Below are 26,599 nucleotides of genomic sequence, written 5' to 3' on the forward strand. Positions count from 1 at the left end.
TATTGCTATAGATTTTTTTTTTTTAAAACCTCTGAACAATTGAATGACAGTAAAGTCATTTGATTACCAAAGCACTCACGTTTGTTATCCCCAACTCTTGAGTTCTTTTGAGTTCCATTTCATTATTCTACTGAAATCCAACTGGTCATCAGGCATAGGTACTGGGGAGGTGTACGATTTTCGGAGAGGGTGGGGTTTGACGCAGTTTTTCCGCAAGAAGGGCGGAGCCTGCGAATCTCTGCAGTGAGAACGTGACCTATGACTAATCTTTTTCTTTTTTTAATTTTGCAGACATCCTTAGTCTATTACGAACACCTTTTCTGCCTGTCTCCCATTGTGTCGCTATCGGTAATCACCTATAACAACCTCCACGATACTGCTCTTCTCGATTTCCAGTAACATCCAGATTTTGGAAACCTTTTTGAAAACAAATACAACACCTAAGGATGGCTGAAGAAGACTTTCGATGACAACTAGATCTTTTGATGGTGTTTTTAAATTAGCTTTACCTAGTCATCTCTGATTTTGTGGTTCCACCTTATGTAGACTTGGAGCCTTGACTTTTTCCCAGACAACCTTTATTGTATTCTGCATGATTTTAGACAGTATTTTAATGTACATGGACCATTCTGTCCTGTCTTTTGTGACTGATCCACAACTTGAACAAGTTTCTGCTGAAATTACGACACTGCCCAGGACACCATTGTGCTTGATCTAACCATGCAGTTCCTTTTCTGTCCATGGTTGTGCCAAGCACTTTGGAGACTTGTGTGCACTTTCTACCAGGTCTTTCTTCTTACTGGATCCGCAATCTGAAGAATCAAACCTTGTGCAACAGTCTGTTGAAGTGTTCATTTCTTTTCCCAAACTAGAATAAAATGCTTTGTTGTTGTTTGTTGTGTCTGACATGATCATTACGGCTAAAAAAAAATTGTGCAACAAGAAATGAAAATAGTGACACTGGTTAAAATAATTAGTTCTATTGCCCCAACTGCACTTCCTCAGCAAAGCTGATGCCATGGCTTCACGTAATTCTTTCTTCATGTCCTTTTAATTTGTTGTTAACCTTGTTGACTTTATTGAAAGCAACATAAACAGAGACATGTACTCAAGTAGTTCTCAATACGTAAAGGGTTAGTTCGTTTTATTTTTACAATGGGCATTAAAGTTATGGAAAATGCCCAAGTCCAGTTGCATCCTTATTCATCATAAGAAAATGCATGGACAAATTCTGCACATCAGCCACCGTTGTCACTACTGAAAGACAAAAAGGCTTTAATAATATAAGCCTTGCTAGAGAAAATGCAATCTTAGATGCAGTCAGGGGTCATGATGATGGGTGGAGCTCACTGCAGAGCTGCACTTACAGTTAGTCTCTAGATGAATGAACCACTCCGTTTTACTGCCAGAGGTCATGTTGGGTTGCGCTACTCAGCTCCAGGCATTTTTGAATGACATTTTATAATGGACATCTGTTTGCCTGTGCACAAGTGTTTTATTTGTTGAATCTTTGGAGATTCAACCACTTCATGAGACCAGTTCACATTTTATAATTATGTATAGCACCCTATGGAGATTTTGAACAATTTAACTGGTTCACTGAGCTGTTTAAAAAAAGAAGCATAGCAACCATAAAATGAATAAATCTCTTAACTTTAAATGTAATCAATCAATAAATGCCACAGACGTCCAGCCAATGAGAATGCACTTTAAATGAAGTACAATCATGACTACCATTATGTATTCTGTCACACAAGTAAGTGGTCTGGATGTGATGTGCATATTAAACAAAAACAGTAAGATACAAAATTTATTTATGAATAGACTCATTTATACAATAACCTTCAATATGAGCAATAATAATAATACTTAGCAAACACCATTAATAATGCATATCTAGACTATTAAATACATGCAATCTATAAAATTGTATTGGACTTATTCTGTTGTTGTATATGGTGATTAAAAGCTATTAAAACACAAGATTTACTATACTGTTTTTGAAGGTCACAGTCTTCATTAATAATGAAACAAGACTCAGAAATTAATTCAGATTGTTTCATTGTCACCAATAAATGAATTAGATGGTTTATTTTCACATTAGAGCAAAAAACAAACTCTCATGCTTCAGGCGTCTCCATCATTCATACATCTACTATTTCACTTGAGATTACAGTAGAACACTTCTAGTTTAGATATTAGAAAAAAAAAAAAAGTGAAAATTCTATCAAGCGCATTAAACTGCGGTTGGGTTTTATCATGATGCTTTAACTCGAAACATAAGCAGAGTATTGTCAAACACCAAGAAAATGCACTTTTTTTTAGTATACTAGTGAATATCTGAGATTTCAATGTGATGTTTAAACGAAATGACAGAAAACAATGAATGTGCTTAACAACCATATTAATGATGGGTGGACAGTAATTTAAATCTACTAGGAATAAATTAACTTATTTTTGGGAAATGGAAAAAGATATGACACTTGGATATTTGTATGCATTAAGGAGCAAAATGAGTGTAGTTATGCTCTATTAGCAAATTACATAATTTCAACCCACACCTTTTTTTCCCAAACTGAGGTCCAAATCAAAACTACCTGTGGTCATTGACAACATGCCACAAATGTTGTCAATAGAGCATAACCTCTATAAAGGTGGACTATTCCTTAATAACAATACCCTTTGACTGATCACTTTAAACAATATTTTAAACATGAAACAAAATCATATTGCCATAGCTTTAAAAATGAGATGTAAACAATGCAGTGCTATCTAGGGGTTTAACATGCACAAATGTATTTAGGCCACATGTTTTTGTGAACTAACAAAATGGTGTGACAAATACTAAATTAATAAAGGACAAACACTTAACACAAAAGGGCAAATTAACAATTTCTTGTGGAACAAAAGCAAATAGGACATTGATGTTTACTTACACTTTCAATAGAGAGCAGATATTCAAAACAGAAACTCACATGGTTGATTATATGGACGTCATAATCAACTAACTCGGACCATTCACGTTTTAAGTGCAACAATTTTAAATTATGCCTGTTTAGTTACCAATCATGTAACAAAAATGTCATGACATTATCGCTTCATTCAAACAGAGGACATCTGGATATCATAAACGAGTATAGATTTGCACACATCCACCAAATAAAGCCTGACTTTGAGATTTGGAAGATCCATTTTCATTTTAAATGTTTCTCTGCAAAGACCATAAGCCAGAAATGTACCTTGTACATGTACCTTAGATGATTTACATACTTTTTCCCACTGACATGTTACTGTATGTATAATTTCACTGATGTTATGACACGAGTATGAAATGAAGGTCAAACGATGGAATGGAGACCCAACAGGACAAGAATTTTTGTTTATGTCTGCAAGTTGTATAAAGTCGATGTAATCTGCATCAACAAGCCAGGTGTGACTGTACCAATTTTTTCTTTGTTGCAGTATAAACATATATAACACACAATCCCATCAGAGTGGATTCCCAATCACAAAACACACCCACTTTTTTTTTTGCACTTGCACAAAATCCATCCTGCGACGAGTTTGTAGGCCGACTTACGCACCGTCTTCCAATGTCATTACAACATCGAATCACAGTGTCCTCACTTGTTAAGAGTTCAGAGTAGAAAAGATGTTTTAGACTTCAAACAGCCCTCTTGAGCGCATGAGGAAGCAGAGCCTGATCGTGAGGATGCTGCGGTTGGCATAAGACACAGTCTTGGTGATCCTGTGAAGGCTGTTTGGGTTGTACTGGCAGTGAACATTCACATGGTAAATTGAGGACGATGGTGAGTCGATCTGGTTCTGCTGAGAGCAGTTCATCACAGAATAAACTGGAAAAAAAAAAAAAAACAACCACAACAGTCGCTTGAGCTCAAACGGCTTCCTGTTGTTGAAGCTGGTGGGGCCTTCACAGGTTTTCCTGTTGTTTTCTCAGCATCTCAACATGATCGAATCTGATGATCATGATGTAAATGCGGAGTGAAAACTGCTTTGGCAGGAGAATCTACAATTAACAAATGGCATTATTTTGGCTCACCTCAACAGATGTACCCTTACAGAAAGAGGAAGCAAACTAAATCGGGGATGAGTGTGCTCAGTATGTGTTTGTACAAGACTGGTCAATGGCCTAGATCACTTCGGGAACAGATGGTTCTTTGTGGCTTCAATTAATGACCTTTGTAGCAAAAAAAAAATTGGGTCATTTTTACCATAGTATATCAAACGCTGCGCCCAGTCGCTCAGGCGTAGATCTGACTCGGGCCTCCGGTGTGAGCGTTGTCAGCTAGTCGTTCTTGGGTAGGTTGGATAGGTTTTACGAAGCTGACGTAGTCGTGGACACCGACATCCATGTTTTTAGCTCTGAGAGCTGCGGTGTGAAGCTTCTCCAGGAAGTCTGGCATGCCTGTGGGACAGAGAAGAAGTGACGTCTGAGTGAACTGGTGTCAAGAAACAGAAGCTGTGGAAAGGGCAGATTTCAAGGACAAGTGGTTCGACATCCTTCAGGTAAGAACACAGTAATAAGAATCAAGAGAACAGAAACTTTTAAATGTAGTAATTTTTATAAAAAGCAAATTTTTTGAATGAATCCAATTCAGAAATATCTCATTTAGGTCAATACTAATAAACATACTAAAACAAACATAACGCAGATAAACCATATATAATCGTATATATATATATATATATATATATATATATATATATATATATATATATATATATATATATATATATATATATATATATATATATATAAGACAGACGGCTCACCACTAGACACCATCCAGCTGACGCAATACCGAGGGAAGACCGTCTGGGGATCATCACTGTAAGTCAGCAGGTAATCAAAGCCATTCTGTTGAGACAAGATAACTAGATTAAGACTACAAACTAAGACCAAACGCAGACAGACTGACACACAAGCGAGTCCTTATTCTCACCTCGTCAAATGACCTGTGTGGGCGGATGACCATCTTGGACTGGTAAGAGTGAACTCGGACAAACTCCTGGGTTTCTGGGACACTGGGGTGTCTGACGGCTCTAGACAGAGAAAGCGGCACACTTAATATTAAGGACACACGTCCACCAATTAACACTAGCTGAAATGTAACCAAATAACATCTATAAAATGGCAGCAACAGTTACCTGGAGACTAAGATCATTAAGTTGTTCTCCACATCAACCTGATACCGGCGCACATAGACATAGTCTCTGGAGTACATGGGATACTGCATAAGAAAGGTCAACAAACTGTAACATCATTGGCTATTAAACAGTACTGTAAATACTAACAGCTGTTAAGACTGTACATTTATTCTATAAATAAATAAATACTTGACTTTCTTAGATTTTTAAGCCAATTGTGTGGCATGCTTAAAGTATCGTTAACCTTTTAATATTTCGATTTTTTTAATATAGGAAGTCTTTAACAATGCAGATAAATCCAGCATGGCAGATTGATGAAACAGGACAGAAAGAAGATTAAGCTTAAGGGCTTTTAAATCTTCAGTCAACTAGTGCTAGATTACACTTCCGTTAATTCGACTCACTCACTGCACATTGCAAAAATCAAATGGATGAATTCTTGTTTTGACAAAATGCAAAAGGACAACTTCATTCAGAGCTTACTGGAAAATGTGTTGCCCAATGAATGACCTCAGTTCCTGTGTTGACTTCCCTGTCCACAACATCCAGTTTGATAACCAGTGCGTCCCACTTCTTTCTGTACTCTGTGTCCAACTGGAGTAAAGGGAAATATTTGGGAGAGTCTAAATATAACACTCAAACACCAACAGCAAAAACAATCAAGGTTACGACAGTTACTTTTATATTTGTAGTCCTTTTTATTTTAATATCGTTTTAAAAGTTTCTTTAAAATACAGTTTCATTAATAATTTTGTTAGTTTATTTTCTAATATATATATATATATATATATATATATATATATATATATATATATATATATATATATATATATATATATATATATATAACACACACATATAGGCCTTTTCACTAAAAACACACTTTGTTATGATATGATATAATTTTTAACAAACAAACTTAGAATGCCTAATGTTGGTTTGATTGCTTGTGCTACATGACAAGCCAAATAATTGTGAGAATACGTGGCTAATGATTACGAAAACGATTATTTATTTTTGATCATTATTATTAATAACTGTTTTTAATAACTGTTGTTAGTTTTATTTTGTACCTATTTTTTATTTTATTTCGGTTCACAAAAAAAAATTTGCACTTGAATAATGCTTTCTCTAGCACGCAACTCACATTTCACTCTTACATTCCTTATTCTGTAAACACCGAGTCACATGCCTATATAAAACAGTCATCAGACCAAGCCCATGCAAATTAAATTTCAAAGATCAAACAGGTGCAACAGACAAATTATGTCATTTATGTATCAATATTTGTTTTGAAACACCAAGGTAATGTAATGAGTGTATTTCACAGAAACAGTAACTGTAATGAGGAGACAGTTACATGTAATTCATATGTTCAGAAATCCTGCAGAACATCTGAGCTATTTTATTTTTCTCTATTTTTATAACTTAAAACTTATAACTTTTAAACTGTCTTCCTTGCTTTTTTAAATTATTATTATTATTATTACTACTACTACTACTACTATTTAAAAATTGGTTCACAGTAAATATTACCTCCAGTAATGCGACAGTTTTAGGGAAGAAAAAAAAAAGAAAACTAAATTGACCTCAAGTATTACGACTAAATTAAATCGTTGAATCCTCAAAACCTTTTAAGAACCTGTGACTAGTTCATGTCATGAAAACAGACTTAGTACCTGAACGTTGAAGAATTGCCGGGGAGTTACGTCTGTATAGGAACCAAACACTGTAAAGAGAGAACCGGTCATGTAAATTCATTATCAGGACTGAACAAATGGTCACAATGATCATCATTTAAATAGGATATGATAGGGTCCTTCAAAGTCCATTTTCACAACGCATTTAAGCAGAGCCTATCCTTGTCCCAGTCCTCATGCCCCCATGGCAGAATATCCAGAGATGTCCATTTCACAGAGCACTTATGGTTGAATAGAACAAATGTTGAATATGACAAAAGATATTGTCTTTTAAGAGAGTTCTTCCTTCTTTGTATTACTGACTTTTTAAGAACAGGTTAAGGGTTTGGGCGGCATTTTGGGTTTTTAAATTTTTATGAACACACAGACAGCCCAAAAGTCTAGGATTGGCTCTGCAATTTCTTAATGTGAAATTACAAAAAGTATTTCCTACCAATTCATATTTCATTAATGACACAATAAATACATGTTTTCGTAACTTAAAACGTACCTCTATATTCAAAAAGATGGCTACCCTGGATGGGTCTTTTCCAAACTCTGAAGTTTTTCTTCTCCATGACCACCTCCCAGCTTGGATCCGCACGCACGGCTGTCTTGGGGTTCACGTTCTGGCTTCTCACAGATTCCAGTGCCTGCAGCTCCCACGCACACCTGAAAGCACGGGTTCAGACAAGTTGCTTTTACAATAAGGCACAGATAAATAACTGAAATGATATGAAATGTGTTAAAAACAAGTTTAAATAAAATAACATAAATCGCGTCTCTCCCCTCATCAAAACCACGCCCTCTAAGCCCACAACATCCAATCCGTTGCAATAACACCTGGAAACGAAAAGTGATTGACAGCTACAGGGCGTTTCTGGTTGGTTGTTAATTTGCTATTTGATTGACGCTTAAATACTGTGAACATCAGATAATGGGGGTGACTTCCCAAAAATACAAATACCAACACATAAACAGTGTATAAGTGAGGTAAGTACCTTCTCAGCTCATCATCGCCAATCTTCTCGTCTTCCCACATGAAGACCCCAGCCAGTGCTGCTATGAGTTTTCCAGTGGGGGCGTGTTTGCTCTGCAGGCGCCGCCATATGTTCCCGACGAGTGTCCACCTGCTTCTCTCAGAGTACAGGTTTGAGTACAGCTCTCCTATCTGAAGGGCCCTTCTCAGCCGCTGGCCCGTCACAAAACTACAATGGTTGGCGAATATAGACAAAAGTCTCTCCTTCTTTTTTTCGGAGGTCAGCTTGTTAGTTCCCCTTCCTGCTTTTTGGAGCCATGACGCCAGCAGGCCCACGCGCTCACCCAGCCAAGACAAACTCCACGATTTGCTATGTATCGCACTACTCTGTTTAAAAGTGCTTAAGCTTTGCAGTCGGACAGCTCTGGCCCCTATATTGCACACGGGGCGATGCTGGACGGAGGGGAACATCTTTGTTTCTAGAACCACGACTCGATGATTTCTAGATTTGACTTTGAAGTGCACTTCAACGAATTAGCTAAAAAGCAAAGACTTACTATACAAAGTAGTTCCCATGTATTGATAGGACTTTGACAAATTCAACGCAATGTCAAGTTGACATGCACTACCGATTATTTAGCTAGATATTTAACGACAGGTTTTAACGACAATTAAAACGCACGAGAGCACAATCACTTATTTTTTCGTATTCTAATATCACATTACAAAACGCTATCATGGTAATTTGCTTGATAAACAGTTTGACATTTGCTAACAACTGCCATAACAGATCAACTGATTAGCTAGCCGAAATGCGACCGCGAGCACACTGCGACCAAATCAACAAAAACGACTCCAATTTCGACTGTATGGAGTGGCCAGTATTTTATAACAGCTAAAGTGATTTTCGTATTCCTATCGTTCAATGAATCTTACTTTTATCCTCCTGCGTTAGCTGCATGCCCTCACACCTCTATGGTGAAGTGCGAGTTGTGTCGAACGTGACTATTGGCCACGCCCTTTTCAGTTTTTCGAGTTTTTATTGGCTGTCTCTTACGTCGAGAATGCACCTCTCATTCTAATAGGGTAATAAGGCTGTCTGTCTTCACTGGTCGCAACCCTTGATCAACCAGCAAGTTCAAATGCCTTACCTTAATCAACCCATGGTAAAGGTCCTCTACAACTATAAGGTTAAACAGTGTTACCACGTGCCTACTGAGTGCTGTAACGATAAAACGACGAACCTTTTATTCCATGCAGATAAGTAAATAGCGTAAGTATATATGTGCACAAACCTATGAATTGTTATCGTTATTATTATATTATATTATTATACCACATTTTATTATTCATCTTATTAATAAATTATCAGTTAAGTAACCAAATAGTATATTTTGTAAAATTCATGTCCCTCTGTCTTCTTGTCTGTCTGTCTAGATATATTGGTCCCATTCAAATATTGATTTCTGTCTTTATTGCAGTAAATATTTAATATTAATTAGCTACATTAGCCTCATAATATTGCTTTTTTGCATAACTAGTGAGGTGACGAATTACTAATAAGATTTTAGTAATACTATCAAAATATTTTTGATGCCTCAACACCTGATTTAAAGTCCCATTCCTAGACAATTTTGCAACCCAATTTGGATAAGCATACAAATTTGACAAAATTTTGAGGATTTTGCATTTCTAATGTATGAAGGCCTGTTACACTATTCATATTATTAGACGTAACGTTATTATTAGATTATTTATTTATGAAATTATTGAAGTTTCTGATGGGGCTATAGCCCCGTCGAGCCCTGCCCTAGCGCCGCCACTGCTGGTTCTATTTGAGGAATATAAATCCTGTGCTCTTGAAGGTAGAAAAACGCCATTGAATTCACTTTTTCTCTGTGGCCACGTGGGGGAGTTATAGCACAGCTTGCATGAATTGAAGCGTCACCTTTATAGAATTTCATCTCAGTCTATCTCATGACTTTCGATAACCCATGAGAGGAACTGGAGAAAATTAAAATCACAGGGGATACACATACGGGAAACAAGAAACACCTTTGAAATCCGACAGTAGAGCACGTGACTATTAATCACTAACAGATACCAATTCAGGTTTAGGACAATAATTAATCTTTATTTTATATTTATATATATATATATATATATATATATATATATATATATATATATATATATATATATATATATATATATATATATATACACACAATGACTGTACTTATACTTACATATTCACAATGAATGTACCCATCCTTTAATTAAAAACAACAACAACAACTCGATTTAGATTTCTAAATATGTATTTACGATCCTTTTCTAAATCTTTTTTTCATATGGTCTTATTTTACTTCTCACACGTCAGAGAAAAGAAATACCAAATCAGTTACGAAATTCTAAAATATACTTTAATCACATTTACAAAAAAAAACATTGTTTAGTTTAAAAATTTAAAGGGAAGTATTTTTGGATTACATGTTGTGTAAAGTCTTACATGAACATTTAAAATCTATGGATTTTACAGAATGTGCAGTTTTGTATAGTTACAGAGTAGTAATGGTCGACAAGTCTAAGGTTAAGTAAATAGTCTTTTTTTTACTACCATCGCCACATAAGGTCAGGGGGCGGGATTTGTCGTTTGACGTCACTATCCACCAAAGACGGCCCCGCCCTCTCAGTCGGATGATATATGTCTTGCGTGGACAAGCAGGAACTCATCGTCTGGAGCCGGCTCAAAGCGGTTTATTGCGAATTTTTATTTATTCCGGAGCTTAAAACAGCTAGCAGTTTTTTTGTTTGTAGTCTTAAGCTTTGATTTTTTTTATTTATTGGACGTTAGTGCTTAGGAAAGAGCGAGAGAATTTACTGTGTTATCTCGCGCGCGCGGAAAGCGGCAACGGGAAGTTGACTGGGCGGGATACAGTGTCAAAAATATCAAAATCGACATTTATCGACGGTTTTCTTTGAGTGGTGAGTAAAAATCAGCTTTTTTTCCTCATTCTAGTTGGCAGGGAGTGGTATTTGTTTTACTTTCTCATCGACGTATTTTTTTCTGCTTATTTGAACGGTTAGAATGAGCGCGAGCTCGTGGCTTTGTCAGCTGACTCGCGATGTTTAAACGTGGAAAAAATGCCAAGGTCTCTTTACGTTTAAGTTAACAACACGGTATCACTGATGTGTATCGTGTATGTATTTTCTGGGGCTAGTACGGTATTTTAATACAACAATTCTGATTAATAACGTTATATTAGCTGTTAGCGGGTGTGAATGAATGACGACACGTGTAGTGCAGAGCCGGCGCGCTCAGAAAAGATGGATGTTGCCTTGATAACCTAAAAGCCCTACAAAATTTCTACATTGAAATGGTGTAAGATATAATTTTTTACATTAACATCAACGAATTGTAACTGCTTAACACAGTCGTTTTAATAGTTGTTCTCGAATAATTTGGTTCCTCAAGCTAACGTTAGCGAGGAAGTGCGTGTCTAGTGCGAGCGGGGAGAACTGGCTCAAACAGCCCTGGAGTGACAGTCAACCGCATTTCATCATTTCTTTTCTGCATTTCTTTGCCAATAAAGGCTGCATTGCAGGAGTGTACTGGAAAGCCACATGACACCTATGCGCGGACGGCATAATTTGAATAGTAGTCGCTGTTTGTTGTCACAGAGCTTAAAATATTAATCGAAGTGATGCCTTTTCGGGCTTGTAAAACAAAGTGGCCCGATTGACTTGGATCACAGTTTTTTTTGCTACAAAACGTAGCCTTGAACGTACTGGCTTGATTATTGTAGCCAAAAAGCCTTTTAGTTCACGCATAAGCAATTGCCATATGGTGTATAACAGCTAGATGTATTTTAAAGAGTTTTGTTGTATGATCGTGCGTGCATGCAGTCATTCTGTCTGTTCTCGATGCGCCCCCTTTTTTGTACAGTGAAAGAGTTTTCCAGAGACCTTCGGCTGCGCTATATGCAAAAAAAAAGTACTAATACTGCTTTAGTGCGTAATAGACTAGTGTTCAAGTTCTGACCTCTTTGCAGTGAAATTGTTGCGTAACACGGGAACCTTCCCAATTTCTCCTTTTTTTTTCAGGAATGAGCTACCATTCACCCACCGTGTCTGTTGCACAATGGATGTCCGCTCTGTCTGCCTAATTGCCCAAGCCAAAACAAACTGTAACAGATCTAGTCTCTTCAGAGGATAGCAATAGGCCCTCACTCCACCCTCTCCCTTAACGTTACACATCAGTTCAGAGCAGTGCAGATTTTCTCTCTGGTGTCTGGATTGCTTTGATTTGCTGGTTTAGCGAAGGGGTGAAGGTAGGTCTGAGGCAGAAAACAGATTTAGAAACACTAGTACCTCGATTATCTGGGGATTAAAATATCCAGTGTGCTGCTGCTTGAGTTATTTATACATATTTGATTCTCTTCCCTATAAGATTGTGAAGTGTTTTTTTTTTCCCCGTTTAACTTGAAAACTATTTACGCACAATGGTGTCAACAACTTTGGCCACGGTAACTATATTGACCACACTTACTGCTCAAGTGGCTCTGACAGATTATCTATGGCTCCTAATCGTAGGCTTCATCATAGCGTTTATCCTGGCCTTTTCAGTGGGTGCTAATGATGTTGCCAACTCGTTTGGTACAGCAGTAGGATCAGGTGTAGTTACCCTTAAGCAGGCCTGTATTCTTGCTACTGTCTTTGAGACACTGGGCTCTGTGCTGCTTGGAGCCAAGGTCAGTGAGACCATCCGCAAAGGCATTATCGACGTGACAATGTACAATGGCTCAGAGCATGTGTTGATGGCTGGATCAGTCAGTGCTATGTTTGGTGAGTAGCTTATGAGGCTTAATGTTGTATATGTATGTTGTATATTATTAAGGTTTCTCTTAAGTTTTCTATTTTCACTGCCCTTCAGGCTCTGCTGCTTGGCAGTTGCTTGCTTCTTTTCTGAAGCTTCCTATTTCTGGCACCCATTGCATCGTGGGAGCTACCATTGGCTTTTCACTGGTCGCCAAAGGTCAACAGGGAGTCAAATGGTTGGAGCTTCTTAGAATTGGTGAGTCAGTTGCATTCACAAGGATGATCCATTTGTAGTTGCACTTCTATGACTATTCCGGTAGTCAAGAAACTGGAGATGTTTGTTTTCTAACATGTCATTGTTCTTTGTTCTCTTTCAGTTGCTTCTTGGTTCCTCTCACCTGTCCTCTCTGGCATCATGTCTGCTGTTCTTTTCTACTTTGTTCGCATGTTCATTCTGCAGAAGGTAAATAAAATGGTTGTCTTTTTAAAATGGCTTTCTTTGAACGTAGAATGAGAAGAATATTATGTAAGGTCATGCCAAAGCTGGGTGTTATATATGAGGTCTTTACTTTGTCCTTTGCAGAAAGATCCAGTGCCCAATGGTCTCAAGGCCCTGCCTTTCTTCTACGCTGTAACAATGGGAATCAACCTGTTCTCCATCATGTTTACTGGCGCACCGAGTGAGTATTGCCCTATTTCTGCATTTTGTATGCCCGTTAACACCCTAACCAGATGCCCAGACTCCGCCAGACGGTTTACAGTGCTTAAGGCAAAGCAGTGTTTAACCAGTGGGCTATGGAAAACTCAGTGGAGCACTCATGACGTGGACATGTGGTTGCCTGTATTCATGACCTCAGTCAGTGTTTTTTCCTTCTCCATCATAGGAGAGAAAAAAACAGTGGAATAAAGAATTCATGCCCATCAAAAAGAACCATCAGCCACAGTAGAGAAAGCACCACGTTTTTAAATGCTGTTAACTGTTGAGCTCTGAATACTTTTGCCTTTCAAATTTGAAACCCTATTAAATGAGCAACTTTTGCTCCTTTTTGTTTTCTCTTACCCACAGGGCTCAACAATTCAAGAAGTCAACTGGCCTGGGCCATTAAATGAAGGCTTCAGGCCAGAGTATGACGCAAAATGCACCCTCGGAGTGTGTACACACATGCACTCCCAGGCGGGTGCGCTTTACATAGGCGCAGCAAGGTGCAGCATACACATTCACATAGCAACAAACATACCTTTAGACAGCTTAATACACCATTTAAGACTTCAGAGAAAGGTTTATTTATATATAAAATTTGGACAGTCATTAGTTATGCAAGTTATTTATGGGAATTCATTGTGTTTTTAAATGAAGTCCTACAGTTAAGTACTTTAAGGTAATGTTAAGTTTAATTGTTACAAAACCTTTGACTTATGTTAAATGCTTAGACCATTCAGATAATATATAGTGGTTTTCATCTGACACACTGAGGACAGTTTCTAATGACTTTAAAGATTAATAGCCTCGCAAAATTAAAAGGCTGTCCTCTAGAGCCCATTTAATCATTTCAGTGTCACTTCAGGACTCTAAATCAATCAGAATAAGTTCTCTCTTCAGCCAAATTCATCAGCTGACACATGTCACGTAAGTTTAAGCACACCATGTCAAAGACATGTATTCTTTCATAAGTTCCCACACCAATTCAGGTTAATGTAGTAGGTCATAGTAAAAACATCTTAACATGAGCTTATCCTGATCTTTGGCCACACTTAGTGACATCTTCATGTCATCTGCTGTTGGATGAGCTTTAAAGGCACCACATCAAGAGACAAAATCCCTTCGCTCCTCCCACTCCCAGCCCATTTAAGGCGGTTCACTTAGGTTCAGTTAATCTAGAGCGTCTCCCAAGACAAGACAGGACAGGACAGGACAATACCAGTATGGGGGGGGCATGTCATGAATTGTTGATCGACCTCTTTTGTCTTCTAAAGGGAGCTAAACACAGGCACGCATGCCCTGTAAAATTCAGTAAAAAAAAAATCGGTATGTAACTAGGTGGAGTTTCCTTGAAGCGGTGTGTTTGCCCTGGTACTTGGAACACCTTGTTTTTCTGGTTTTAACCGTTTATGCAGTATGATGACAACTCATTCCAACACACATACTGTACATAAAGTGTGACATGCACATCATGTCAGGGATTCGTTTCTAATAACACCCTTTCCCAAACATGGTGCCTCTCACCACTTTGTTAATCATGTGCTATAACCCATTCCTGCCCCCAGTTCAACACAGACGTACGGTCATTCAGCAAACCACAGTGCCTGGAACTTTCTCCCCATGCAAAATACAGATGACGCATAAGCCCTCTTTCTGTTTTTAATGACAGTAGCCCTCAGCATTTGAAACCTTAGTAGGCAAACAATTACTCGTTTGTTTTCCACTCGTAGTCTACTAGTTTTCTGAATAACTTCACTTAGTAAACATGACTTTTTCCCAGATTTTTCTAGAAGTTTATTCTAGTTACCAATAATTTGTGCTAGTCTGCAGAGTTTGGGCAGACACAGTTGCCATATTTCCCAGAAAAATGCAGACTTCAGTTCATACTTGTTTTAACATTTTTACCTGATTTTAGAATGCATTTTCATTTGGCATGTGTCTCCTAGCAATGAGACACATGTTTCTGCATTTGTTGCTTTCATGATGTTTAGATCAAATGGTAGTGTGTGAACTTTTTTTATACATTTTTTTTTGTGTCTGATGCCTGTAGTTTTAAAATCATCTGAATTTTCAAAGTTGTATAGCGTATTCCATCCTCGACTTGTATTACTCATATCCCTAGTTTTAAAAATAAGGAACATTTTGATTTGCTACACCTTCCCACCCCCAGTGCTTCAATGCTTGTTTTCCGGTCTGCTTCCCCCTTTGGAAAAACAGACAGTGGGGTGTTTTGGTTTCCCTGGGGATATAAAGCAAACACGAAAGGCAGCAATAACAGACATGTGGATTTGAAACGGAGTGTTTTTATATTTGGCCAGACATATTTAGCAAGACTCAAAACAGTTTACAGTGTCAAAAAGAACAATTTCTTTAAAGCGCCGAATCATTTGTGGATGCTAGATTTGCTGGCAGGGGTCAAAAACCTGGGTGTGTCTCAACCAACACCAACCGATATTCTGGTGGTGATACAAAGGTAGAATATTATGACATCATAAAAGTTTATTAAGTTAATTATAAAAAAAAATGCTTGGAACTTTTGGAACAGACACGAGGCAGTCAAAGACCACAAATGGCATAACTGGCATAAACACCAGTGTCCAGCCCACAGTGACTCATAAACCATCATCCCGTCACCAGGATGAGGTATAGTGCTGAACGTGTCTGCAAAAACAACCTGTGTTATTGTGTAATGAAGGCAATGGGATAGCACATTTTATTGTGGGGTGAAGCAGGAAATGAAGCCACTTCCATTCATTCATCCCACTGCATGTTTGTGGTCTGGCTGCCCCCCTTTTGTGGAGGAGTGTTTGTCAGACTCCGTTGATGTGAGCATGAATGCATTCCCTGCCTAACTTGCATGCACAGGGCTGCATTTTTCACACCACGAGCAGGAACCATGCCAGACTGCCATACTTGATAACTGGGCCCCATTCCCTGGCCTTTCTCTTATTTCCATCATTCACCCTGTCACCTCCACTGGACACACCTGTTCTGTCCCTTTAGATGCTGCTAAGTCATTTGGGTGTTGGGAAGTTCAGCTGTCCCCCCACCCCCTACATCAGTGCTCTATTCAGAGTGTGGTGTTCCTTGTGTCTTGTCTCTTGAGATTGAACTAAAGTTGCATAACCAAAGCACGCAGCAGCACGGCATGCCCTGCAGCGTCCTGCAGTAGTACGTGCGTGTGGCAAGGCATGAGAGTTTATGCCCCATTGCTCCCTGTTTTTGTCTTTTAAACTCATTCTGTTTTGGGGGGGGGTTACAGCCCTATTTTGAATAAAACATTTTTTACCCCATTTAATTTGGACAAAGTCTTGCTCTAAATATTTCCAGTACCATTTTTTTTTCACACCGCTTTTGGTCTTGTGAGCTTATGTTGACACATTTCATTGTCTGTGTGGTTTTGGGCCCTGTGGGGAATTCGTAAATGGCTGACTTGCTCAGCCAGCACTCTTCCATGAGCATGCAGCATGCATTCTTCATCACCACAGCTAGCACCGCAGTCTTGGCTCAGATATAACCTTTCTGCAGGAGTGGTCACTTTTTTTTTTTTTTTTTTTTTTTTTTTTTTTTTTCCACCCATCCTCCCAAAGAGGTGGGGGTTATATCTTGCTGCAATAGCCTTTTAAGGCACCCGCACTTGCTGACCATATGGTACATCTGCCTTGTGTGCTTTCTTGTCACTGCAACATTTTGCTGCTGTTCACGCTCACATCTCAACTAAATTATGTAATATGACAGGCCTTTGTGCTTGCATTCTGAATGAGACCAAGATATTTGTCGCATATATTTTGGTTGGTTTTAGCTTGCACTTCTTTGGACTCCTAAACAAGTAGAGCAAGTACTTTCTCTTTTCTTTTTTTTTCTTTTTTTTATGCACAATAGTCTTCTAACTGAAAATGATAAATGAGAGTATCTGGTATATGTATTAATCTCTGAATATGCATTTATTTTTCTCAAGGGAGTGCAAGCGACTATTAGTTAAACTAAATTCACTTTTTGTCTTTATTAATGTTTTAACTCCAACACCATTACTAACAACCAACAGTCCACAATATCCCTGTTCATTCCCTAAAACTGTTTGTTGATGGTAGCACATGCTGCCTGTTGTCTCAAAAGCACCTTTCCTTTCTTCCCCTCCTCTCCCTCGACACCTTTCTTGGTTCCTTTCTTCCTGTGAATGATGGGACTGCAGTGCTGGGCTTTGATAAGCTGTTCTGGTGGGGAACATTGCTCATTTCTGTCGGCTTTGCCCTGGTCACCGCTATCGTCGTTTGGTTTGCTGTCTGCCCTCGGCTCAAGAAGAAGATCGAATGTAAGTATCTGTTCTTATTTTTTGTGTTAATTTTAACCATGTAAACCATACAATTTCTGTAATCCATTAGCAATAGAGCAATGAGTTCTATATAGTTGCACAGTGTCATTTTCAGAGCACAGATAGGTAGCTTGTCCATTGCCAAATAGATTCTTGAATGAAAGAAAGAAATGGGTGAAATGGATTTGTGTTAGACTTATTAAAGATGGTGTTTTATTGTTTGCATTGTACTTTAAACCTTCAAAAGCTGTTTGTTTTATTTAAATGTGTATACACATGTATGCATACACACACACTTTAAATGGGTATTTTTCAGGCCATATTAAAGTCTGGACAGCAATCTGTGGACGTAAGTTTTTAGCCTTAGGCCAAGCACCAGGTGTTCATTGGGGATAATACCCTGCAGATTAAAGATGCTGGCAGAGGACGGTAGTTTTAATGAGTCATTTGGACAATATACTCTTTTAAAGAAATGTTTTAGATTCAATACAATTTAAGCTAGGTCAAATCTATATCGGCTCTCTTTGTGTAAAATTATACTTTTTCTGTGCCCTTGCACATGCCATGCAAAAGTACTGGGTTTATTTGGTTACGGTTTTGAAATGTAGTAAAGTATCTAAATGGCTGTGATCTCAGTTGCAGTTCATGTTAACAGAAGTTTAATGGCAAGCGTGTGTTTTATCATCCCATCACATGACAGACAAAAACACGCAAAATATTCTAACACACACTGCACTTTCTAGTAATACCTGCTTCAGGTTAGGATGGTTTGTTTCAATATAGTTCTTTGACACAAACTGTCATCTAGTCTTTATCTAAAGCTGTATAGTCTGGCTGTGCACTAACAGCCTAATTGGGTCAGAGTGATCCAATAATTGGTCTATGGCTAGTGAACAGGAATAGTTGTGGTCCAACTGAGCTGTTGACTGGGAAGTATCTCAAGTTTGTTGAGCAAAGGACTATGACTATGATTCGATGTGGCTTTTGCTACTAAAATAGAATGCGTGTGCTTTGACACCTACAAGCAGATCATTGGACGATGGACCACGTTATGTCAGGCTGTCCTTGAAATGTAGGGTTATAGTGACAATTTAAGCAAACAGAGTTTGCCTCTGAAAGTTTATAAAAATCAAGCATTCATGTAATGGCCATGTGAACTGCCAGTGAGCGCTTACCCCGCCTTTTATACTTATCACAAATGATCAGATTCACCCTTATTTAATTAGAGTTCTCAATTTAATATCAGTACAGTTATTTTAATAATTGTAATTATTGGCTTTTTTTTTTTTTAATTGATGTACAAGTTTAATGCTATATGTTTAACTATTTTAAAATAATAATAATAATAATAATAGTACATAATAGAAGTTCAAAAAAATTGTTTGGGTGGTTATTGGACCACTACAAGATAGAAAGAAAGCCCCTGTATTATAATACAAATTAATTGAATGTATAATTCTGGGCAAATGTAATGTACTTGTCCTGTTGTTGTGTTTTGTTTTTAACTAGCAAGCTTGGAGCTGACCATCTTTTTTGATATTCAGGTGAAGTAAAGTCTTCCAGTCCCTCTGAGAGTCCTCTGATGGAGAAGAGAGAGCTGCATGAAGCTCACAGTCCCATCCTGAAACCTGTCCCTGAGGAAAACCTGTCCAGTGCCATGCCCCCTATCACCCCCTCGGCCCCTCCTCTTTCTGAGGAGCGCAGGGTCACCTTTGACATTGGAGATTCAGATGACTCAGATCAGAAGGACTGCAAAGAGTCAGAGACGGGCAGTGGTGAGTCTGTAGGGCCTCACATGCCATGTCATTCATAACATACGTTTACTGTTTTTGTCCAAGATCAATCATGTAACTTGATTCTGTTTTCAGCAGCTCCAAAGACTGCCCATGTTCATTTCACCACTGGCCCCGCTCACTTTCCTAGCAATGGTTACTCTCAGTACCACACAGTTCATAAGGACTCTGGCCTCTACAAGGACCTGCTACACAAACTCCATCTGGCAAAAGTGGGAGACTGCATGGGGGAGGGTGGTGACCGGCCCATCCGCCGCAACAACAGCTACACCTCCTACACCATGGCCATCATTGGCATGCACGGAGACTTCAAGCCCAAAGAAGCTGACTTCCGTGCGTCCGAAGATGGAGATAAGGAAAAGGCCAGTGCCCAGGAAAGGAAGCGCATCCGCATGGACAGCTACACAAGTTACTGCAACGCAGTGGCGGAGAATGGGGCACCTGAAGGTCTTGGTGAAGGTGAGGTTGCATTGGAGATTGCTGATGATGATGCTGGGAGCAGCCGTAGTTCTTTGGAAGAGGATCGAGCTGATGCCGACAGACCTGAAGTGTCAATGCTCTTCCAGTTCCTACAAATTCTCACTGCATGTTTCGGTTCCTTTGCTCACGGAGGAAATGATGTCAGGTAATGCAATTGCAGTGTACTGCACGGTGCTAAAAATACATTTAATTTATTATCTGAAGTACTTCAAACTTGATTTAACTAGTTGTATTTTGCTTTCAGTAATGCAATTGGTCCCTTGGTTGCCCTGTGGCTGGTCTACGAGAGTGGGTCCGTTATATCAAGTGCACCAACTCCAATCTGGTTGCTGCTGTATGGAGGGGTGGGCATCTGTGTTGGTTTGTGGGTTTGGGGCCGTAGAGTCATCCAAACCATGGGCAAGGACCTGACCCCCATCACCCCGTCTAGGTATAAACACAGCCATGTTGTCACATCAGACAGCACCTGCTGTACAGAACACAACCTCCCAACTGGCAGGCTTCCCTAAACAATGTTTTGTTTAATTTCAGTGGTTTCAGCATCGAGCTTGCCTCAGCTGTCACGGTTGTGGTTGCTTCCAACATTGGTCTTCCAGTTTCCACCACTCACTGCAAGGTAAGATGGGCCTGTATGCAAAACAAACCAATGCAAATCAAGTCCTAGATGGAGGCTATTTGAATGAAGCTTGATGTTGAGGGTGTATAATCATTTAGCTTTTTTTTTTTTTGTTTGTGTGCTTGCTTTCAGGTCGGGTCAGTGGTGGCTGTTGGGTGGCTGCGCTCCAGGAAGGCAGTGGACTGGCGATTGTTCAGAAACATCTTCATGGCCTGGTTTGTCACTGTGCCCATTTCTGGCCTTATCAGTGCAGCCATCATGGCCCTGTTCACCTATGTTATTCTGTGAGGCCTTGAAAGTCCACTTTGCCTCCCTCTCTGCTCACAAAGAGCCCCCACTTGCAACCAGGATCCCCAGAGAGAGGTGGAGGGCATATCTCAACCTTCCCTATCTCTCTCTACCTTTGCCCCACTCTGTCATCCTTGTGATGAGTGGGGATGAAAAGGCCCCTTTCGATAGAGCCTATGATTCTTGGCTGCATTATTTTTAGCCTGTATTGATGATTTGTGTGCGTTGCACCAGGTCACATGCCATAGGCCAGAGAAGATGTCTTCAAAAAATTGTTGCCATTTAATTTCCCTCTTGTAAATATGTCAAATCACCTTGTTTTTGTCTATGTAATTATGTACAGAACAAAAGGGTTTTTTTAAGGTAAATGTACAATTACAATGCAGTATTAGCCTTCAGTTTGAAATCCATTTTTCATTACTTTCATGATTTGAATTCCTTAGAGAAGCTGTGTTTTGGTGCAAAGAATTCAGGAAAGAGGAAATTAGTTACATTTTCCTTATGCATTCAATGTTTTATTCCACTTTCTTAAGCAGGAAAACTAAACTCAAATAGAGCCTTATCACACACACTTAGGAGAGTCTTGTGAGGGTTGATTAGCAAAGTAAATTGGTTGCTCACATTATGTTCCTTAATACAATTTTGGTGTCCTTTTCCAGATATCTTTTAGTTGTCTTGTAGGTTACACTACAAAACAAGCCTCTTGGTAAACAGTTATCTTATTTTAAATCCTCTTTTTTTTTTTTTTTTCAATGGTTTGCAGAATATTTTGATGTACACCACTGTAATTGAGCTATTAATATTTGCTTTGCTTTGCCCAGCATCGAATAACAACTATAACGGACCAACTTGCGCTTGGAGATGCAGTTAAACATCTCAGCAGCTACTGCAAAGATTCACGCTTTTCTTTTAAAGCACAGAAGCGCTCTGCTGTAGTTAGTATGCACTTGGCGACTCTCATAAAGGCAGCGTGTCCCTAAATGTTTGCTGTAGATAATTGAACTCCATACGGTGGATTATGGCCCATTGTGCTTGGTCACCAAGGGTCGCTGTTGTTGCATACGAATAAAGTGTTGCTAGGATACCCAAACTCTCCTTTTACCAGTGTTCTACTGGTCAGGGTTACTCCACGGGCCGAAAGATAAGTTAATTATTAAAAAAGACCTTCTGCCAAAATTAATTTGGCAATCATTTGTTTTAAGTCAAGAAATATAACCTGAAGAGCCTCTTCCCTTTTAGAGTATTACAGAAACAATGAATCAAATCGAGTAAAATTTCCTTACCCTGGTTTTGAGACCATTGGCGTTCCTGTAAAACTTGACAGATGATGTAACTCATCTGCTCCAGCCTTCACATAGACCTGCTTTGTAGTAATGAGGAATGTATACCAATACAAACACAGTATATGTATATATTTTACAAAGGGTTGCCATTGTAACCCCCTGCAGCAACACAAATGACTTACCATATTTATTAGATTGGTGTAGGAAAGTGGTGTTAAATGAGGGTTTGGAACTGAGAGCAGTAGTTTCATCTGCACTGCTGTGATTTGGTTATGAACTTAACACATTTAGACCTTACATAGTTGCTGTAGTTGCCTTAAGAATGTTTCTCTTTCTGTTGGTTTTTTTTTTTTTTTTTTTTTTTTTTTTTTTTTTTAACCAAAGAGAAAAAGGTGGAGCATTTTGTCCACTGGGCTTTGGGGATGAAAGAATAAATGTCTTTTCCAGTATCACCTGTCTTTGCCTATTTCAAAAGATTTCTTATTTCTTGTTCATTCTTATTACTTAATATATGTATTTATAGTATAACTTATTTATTTTATGTATGATGCAAGCTAAATAGATGTATATTTTTGAATATAGTGATCAATTTCATTTAATTTTAAATGTAGTTGTGATTTAAATTGTGAAAAAAGCTACACATTTAAGTTTTGGCTATTAAAATAGTGATGTGTCAGAAGAGATAAGCATTTAGAAACAAAGCTACCCTCAACATTTCCCTCAACAATTGCAAAAAGACGTCTTACTATGTGCATTAAAACAGCTTGTCCTCAAGAGGTTGTGGGACTTAGGGATGGGCAATGATGCATCTTTGGTCCAAAAATAAGTTGGGACAATGCAGACGATATAAATAAAGCTCAAATGAGCACCCAAGGACTGTAGACGGCGCTGGCCTGGATAACCGCCCTAGTTATGTTCTAACACTACCTACATCTGATACTCAGACTGTTGCCTCTAAAAGTCATATAATCATCTGTTATTACACCCACCTGCAGCCTAGCATTAATATGAAAGCTGGACACCCGCCAGTGTTTACAGTCTTTATTTGGGAAAAAAAAAAAAAGCCATCACAAATTGTGTGAAAGGTCACCATGTTTTTTTTTGTCCAGGTGGTACATACAGTGTGTTAGAACTTATAGGTCTTAAAGATGTTAGATGGATTCCACAGCTGCTTCATATGGTCTTACGAATCGTAATATACACCATATTCTTCATCACTGAAATCCTCTAGAAAGAAAATTCACATTAACATAAATTACTTTTTTTACATGTAATTTTTTTAATAAGATTTTTCAATAATTGTTATATATATATATATATATATATATAATTATAATATATAATATAATATATAATATATATATATTTTAACTGCTGGATTAACAACTCACCAGAAATTTTCACATTCTCTTCAACCTGCTCACTGTGTTCTACAAAAGAAAACAAAATGCTATTATCACTGCAGAAGTCAACACATCAGTAAAAACACCAGTTATTTCAATAAAAATCATTGAAGTTTAATGAAAGGATGGATCTTAGGCTACTAACTGGTTTCCCCTTTAATTATGGATACAAATAATGTAATGTGAAGCGTTTACCTGTGTTCTGTTGAGAGGCTGTGCGACAAGAGACACGTGTTACATAACTTTACACAAGCCGGGGAAATACTACAGCAATAGAACTACTGTATAAAGACTTATCACCTTATATAATATTAACATTGTCTGAGATAATCATATAAATCAAATATCATAACGCAAACATTGTCCTGCTGTCTTCGTTTTCTATAGAGTACTAAACTGTAATTTAAATGAATTTACTCACTGTCGTCCTCAGAGTCTGAACCTGAATAAACAAAATCACACATTTAGTTCACGTGACCTGTCTTCAACGGCCAGTCTGCGTTGTGAGTGACGGACTGTCGCCCTCGCGTGGTGATGAGCGGATACCTACCCATGGACGCGTCACTTCCGGTGTTCGCTCCTACGTCAAAGCAAACAGAGATGTGGCTCAGTCCAACAACACTTTGTCATCGCGAAAAACACAAATGTTTGCATTCCCCCCTATAATAACACGGCAAACTTGGCCTGTTTCACCAAAGATGTCATGACCTCGCAACAGTTAAAACCGTTACGTACAGTTAAAAACAGTTTCTACATATTGGACGCAACAATCATAACGTTAGCACGAAACATAGCAGTTCATGTAAGATTTAGCTTGACATAATGCTGGACAATAAACAGTGATAATATAATAGAAATGACTAAATTACCTGTAGAATCTGTCAGTGCTTCTCTCTCACCACCTAGGGTTATTCAAAAAGCGTAAACAGACAAATTAATCATTATTTTTAATTGTAATGATAATGCTAACTGCATATAATTGGCTTTATGCTAGACTCTAACTTTATGATTGGCAGCACATCTTACCATTACTATCTTCCTTCTCAAACAATATTTGCTCTGTAAAATCAGTTAACGACCACAAATATTAATCTGAATATTTTTCAACAAATATCCTGAGCAACAAAATGGAGATAAATGTGACAGAGGCTACTTACCTACTGAATCTTCCTCCTCTGTAATATATATACATATTTATATTCATCAAATACAATGAAGTAATAAACATTTAATATGTCTATATATATCTGTCTATCAGTTATTTATGTTACATATCTGTATTTACTATTCCTGCAATAGATATGAAAACGACGTTTTGAAAGTAGTTCTCTTTACCTGCAGTGTCCGTCACTGCTTTAGTCTCTCCATCTGTTACGGTTCAGATTATACAGATTTTAACAAACATGACTTTTGTCACTCATATTTGTTCATATTTATTCCGTCAGTCAGTCAAAGCATACTGAGTGTGAGTAAATGGCACTAAACACACATTTTGATTCGCTCCACGTTTACCTTTCACATGAGCAGCCTCGTAGCCCAACTCTTCTGAGGAAACAGATATGAAATGACGTCAGCTTGTGAGAATCCGAACGTACAGTTAATGTGCAAAGATATATAAGCATCTGTCTGAGATAAATCGTATCAGTGAGTCATTTCAGTCACGCAGAGCAAAGCAAAGCAAGCTGACATAAGAAATAATGACCCACCTGTTTGCGGAGTCGTGCTGTTCTCTTCAAAAGCTGAGGTCAGACAAAACACAGAGTGGATGTTTGTTTTGCAGTTATCTTTTTCCCTAAATCTTCGACTCTAATAATATGCAAAACAAGCTGAAAATAGCATTACCTCTCTCTTCTGGCAATTTAGACTTTTCGTCACATTGCAGAGATGCTGAAATGACTACTGAACACAAAAATGTGTTTTCATTTCATTTCTGTCACAAATAGTTTTTATATTACTCCTCAAGCAGATCATGTATAAAACGCTGGCTATTTGACCATGTATTACTATAGGAAGAATTATAGAGTTATTAATGACCCTGTTGTTGTATTCCAATACAAACAAAGGATAACATGCAATTATCTGTTAAAATTTGACAAATAAGTCTTAATTCTTAAGTCTTAAAAAAACAACCTTTACCATTAAATTAAACAAAATTAAATAAAAAATTGCAAAAACATTACAGAAGTGATGTTTTAAAATTCCATGAAAAAAAAGGAGTTCATAAAAAAATTAATTGTCAAAAAAAAAAAAAATGCAATATGTATTTAAACATTTTTAAAATAAAATGTAAAAGATGAAATGAAAATAAATTTAATTGAATTAAAAGATTCAAAATATTATGGTTGTAATGTACCATGCTATGTGCATGGCATGTAAATTTCCTGAATTAAAAGAAAACTGAATGCATATTAATGGTTATTAAAAACTGTCAAAAACAATGAAAAATAAAACAAATTTTAGATGTGTGCGTAATTGTGCATTTTATAGACGTTAATAATATAATAAACATAAAATATTACAATATAAAATATTATATGGTTTTATAAAATAAATAAAAGACATTTCTGTTTGTTCAAGACAGAGAGCGATAACAAAAAAATGACACAGACATCTATATATAAATGTGTGATGTTGTATTGTAATCTTACCACTGTGGAAACCTGCCACTGCAACAAAGAGGATTATGGTAACACTAATTCTCATCTTGGATAAAAGAAGTGGATGCCAGACAAATTGAAACAAAGTGCTAAATGTCAGTGCGCTCTATGAATCACACATTTGCCAGCAGGTCCTTTTATATGTTTCCTGGCATCACATGCTGTGGCGGGACAGGCTCGTCTCTGTTTACCCGCCAGCAGCTGGATGGCACATCTCGCCCGACGCACAGATGTGCCATTATTTCCACACTCAAAGACTTTCGTTGTTGACTCTGTGATCAGACGTTCCTGTATTGTGGTCAGTGGTGACTGGTGTAAGAATGGGATGGATGTTAACTTGTGTTTTCAAAAGTAAAAGGTCATTTCCTCTCCAAATTGGTTTGTGTTTGGCACCTTAGTAAAGGAAGTGATTGATTGCG

General features: G+C 38.0%; 3 protein-coding genes across 8 annotated transcripts; 1 reads left to right on the forward strand and 2 right to left on the reverse strand.

Annotated features, from left to right (window-relative positions):
* Positions 1-2,057: 2,057 nt before the first annotated feature.
* Positions 2,058-8,833, reverse strand: stard7 (StAR-related lipid transfer (START) domain containing 7). 2 transcript variants are annotated; one of them, XM_043250446.1, is made up of 9 exons: positions 7,850-8,833; positions 7,360-7,520; positions 6,849-6,898; positions 5,653-5,763; positions 5,170-5,252; positions 4,965-5,064; positions 4,795-4,879; positions 4,233-4,426; positions 2,058-3,854 (listed from the first exon to the last, which is right to left on the reverse strand). In XM_043250446.1, exons 1-8 carry the CDS (start codon positions 8,296-8,298, stop codon positions 4,263-4,265), a joined length of 1,203 nt encoding a protein of 400 aa, XP_043106381.1. In that variant the 5' UTR covers positions 8,299-8,833; the 3' UTR covers positions 2,058-3,854; positions 4,233-4,262. The 2 variants fall into 2 exon arrangements, with proteins under 2 accessions (XP_043106381.1, XP_043106380.1); XM_043250445.1 differs by having other exon boundaries at positions 2,058-4,426.
* A 1,687-nt stretch (positions 8,834-10,520) lies between these two features.
* Positions 10,521-22,569, forward strand: slc20a1b (solute carrier family 20 member 1b). Of its 2 annotated transcripts, none has more exons than XM_043249966.1 (11): positions 10,521-10,815; positions 11,935-12,675; positions 12,764-12,904; positions 13,026-13,111; positions 13,232-13,328; positions 17,541-17,660; positions 19,205-19,435; positions 19,529-20,078; positions 20,178-20,363; positions 20,465-20,549; positions 20,682-22,569. In XM_043249966.1, exons 2-11 carry the CDS (start codon positions 12,333-12,335, stop codon positions 20,835-20,837), a joined length of 1,995 nt encoding a protein of 664 aa, XP_043105901.1. In that variant the 5' UTR covers positions 10,521-10,815; positions 11,935-12,332; the 3' UTR covers positions 20,838-22,569. The 2 variants fall into 2 exon arrangements, with proteins under 2 accessions (XP_043105901.1, XP_043105902.1); XM_043249967.1 differs by having other exon boundaries at positions 19,532-20,078.
* A 577-nt stretch (positions 22,570-23,146) lies between these two features.
* On the reverse strand, positions 23,147-26,325 carry si:dkey-200l5.4. Of its 4 annotated transcripts, none has more exons than XM_043249969.1 (13): positions 26,172-26,325; positions 25,366-25,419; positions 25,230-25,262; positions 25,036-25,065; positions 24,859-24,891; positions 24,681-24,698; positions 24,550-24,582; positions 24,393-24,425; positions 24,074-24,103; positions 23,945-23,965; positions 23,719-23,736; positions 23,512-23,550; positions 23,147-23,347 (listed from the first exon to the last, which is right to left on the reverse strand). In XM_043249969.1, exons 1-13 carry the CDS (start codon positions 26,224-26,226, stop codon positions 23,304-23,306), a joined length of 441 nt encoding a protein of 146 aa, XP_043105904.1. In that variant the 5' UTR covers positions 26,227-26,325; the 3' UTR covers positions 23,147-23,303. The 4 variants fall into 4 exon arrangements, with proteins under 4 accessions (XP_043105904.1, XP_043105903.1, XP_043105906.1 ...); XM_043249968.1 differs by having other exon boundaries at positions 25,036-25,068; XM_043249971.1 differs by lacking the exon at positions 24,550-24,582.
* Between the last annotated feature and the right edge of the window lie 274 nt (positions 26,326-26,599).

Source organism: Puntigrus tetrazona, chromosome 10, assembly GCF_018831695.1.
Source record: "Puntigrus tetrazona isolate hp1 chromosome 10, ASM1883169v1, whole genome shotgun sequence".
In the NCBI taxonomy this organism is placed as follows: domain Eukaryota; kingdom Metazoa; phylum Chordata; class Actinopteri; order Cypriniformes; family Cyprinidae; genus Puntigrus; species Puntigrus tetrazona.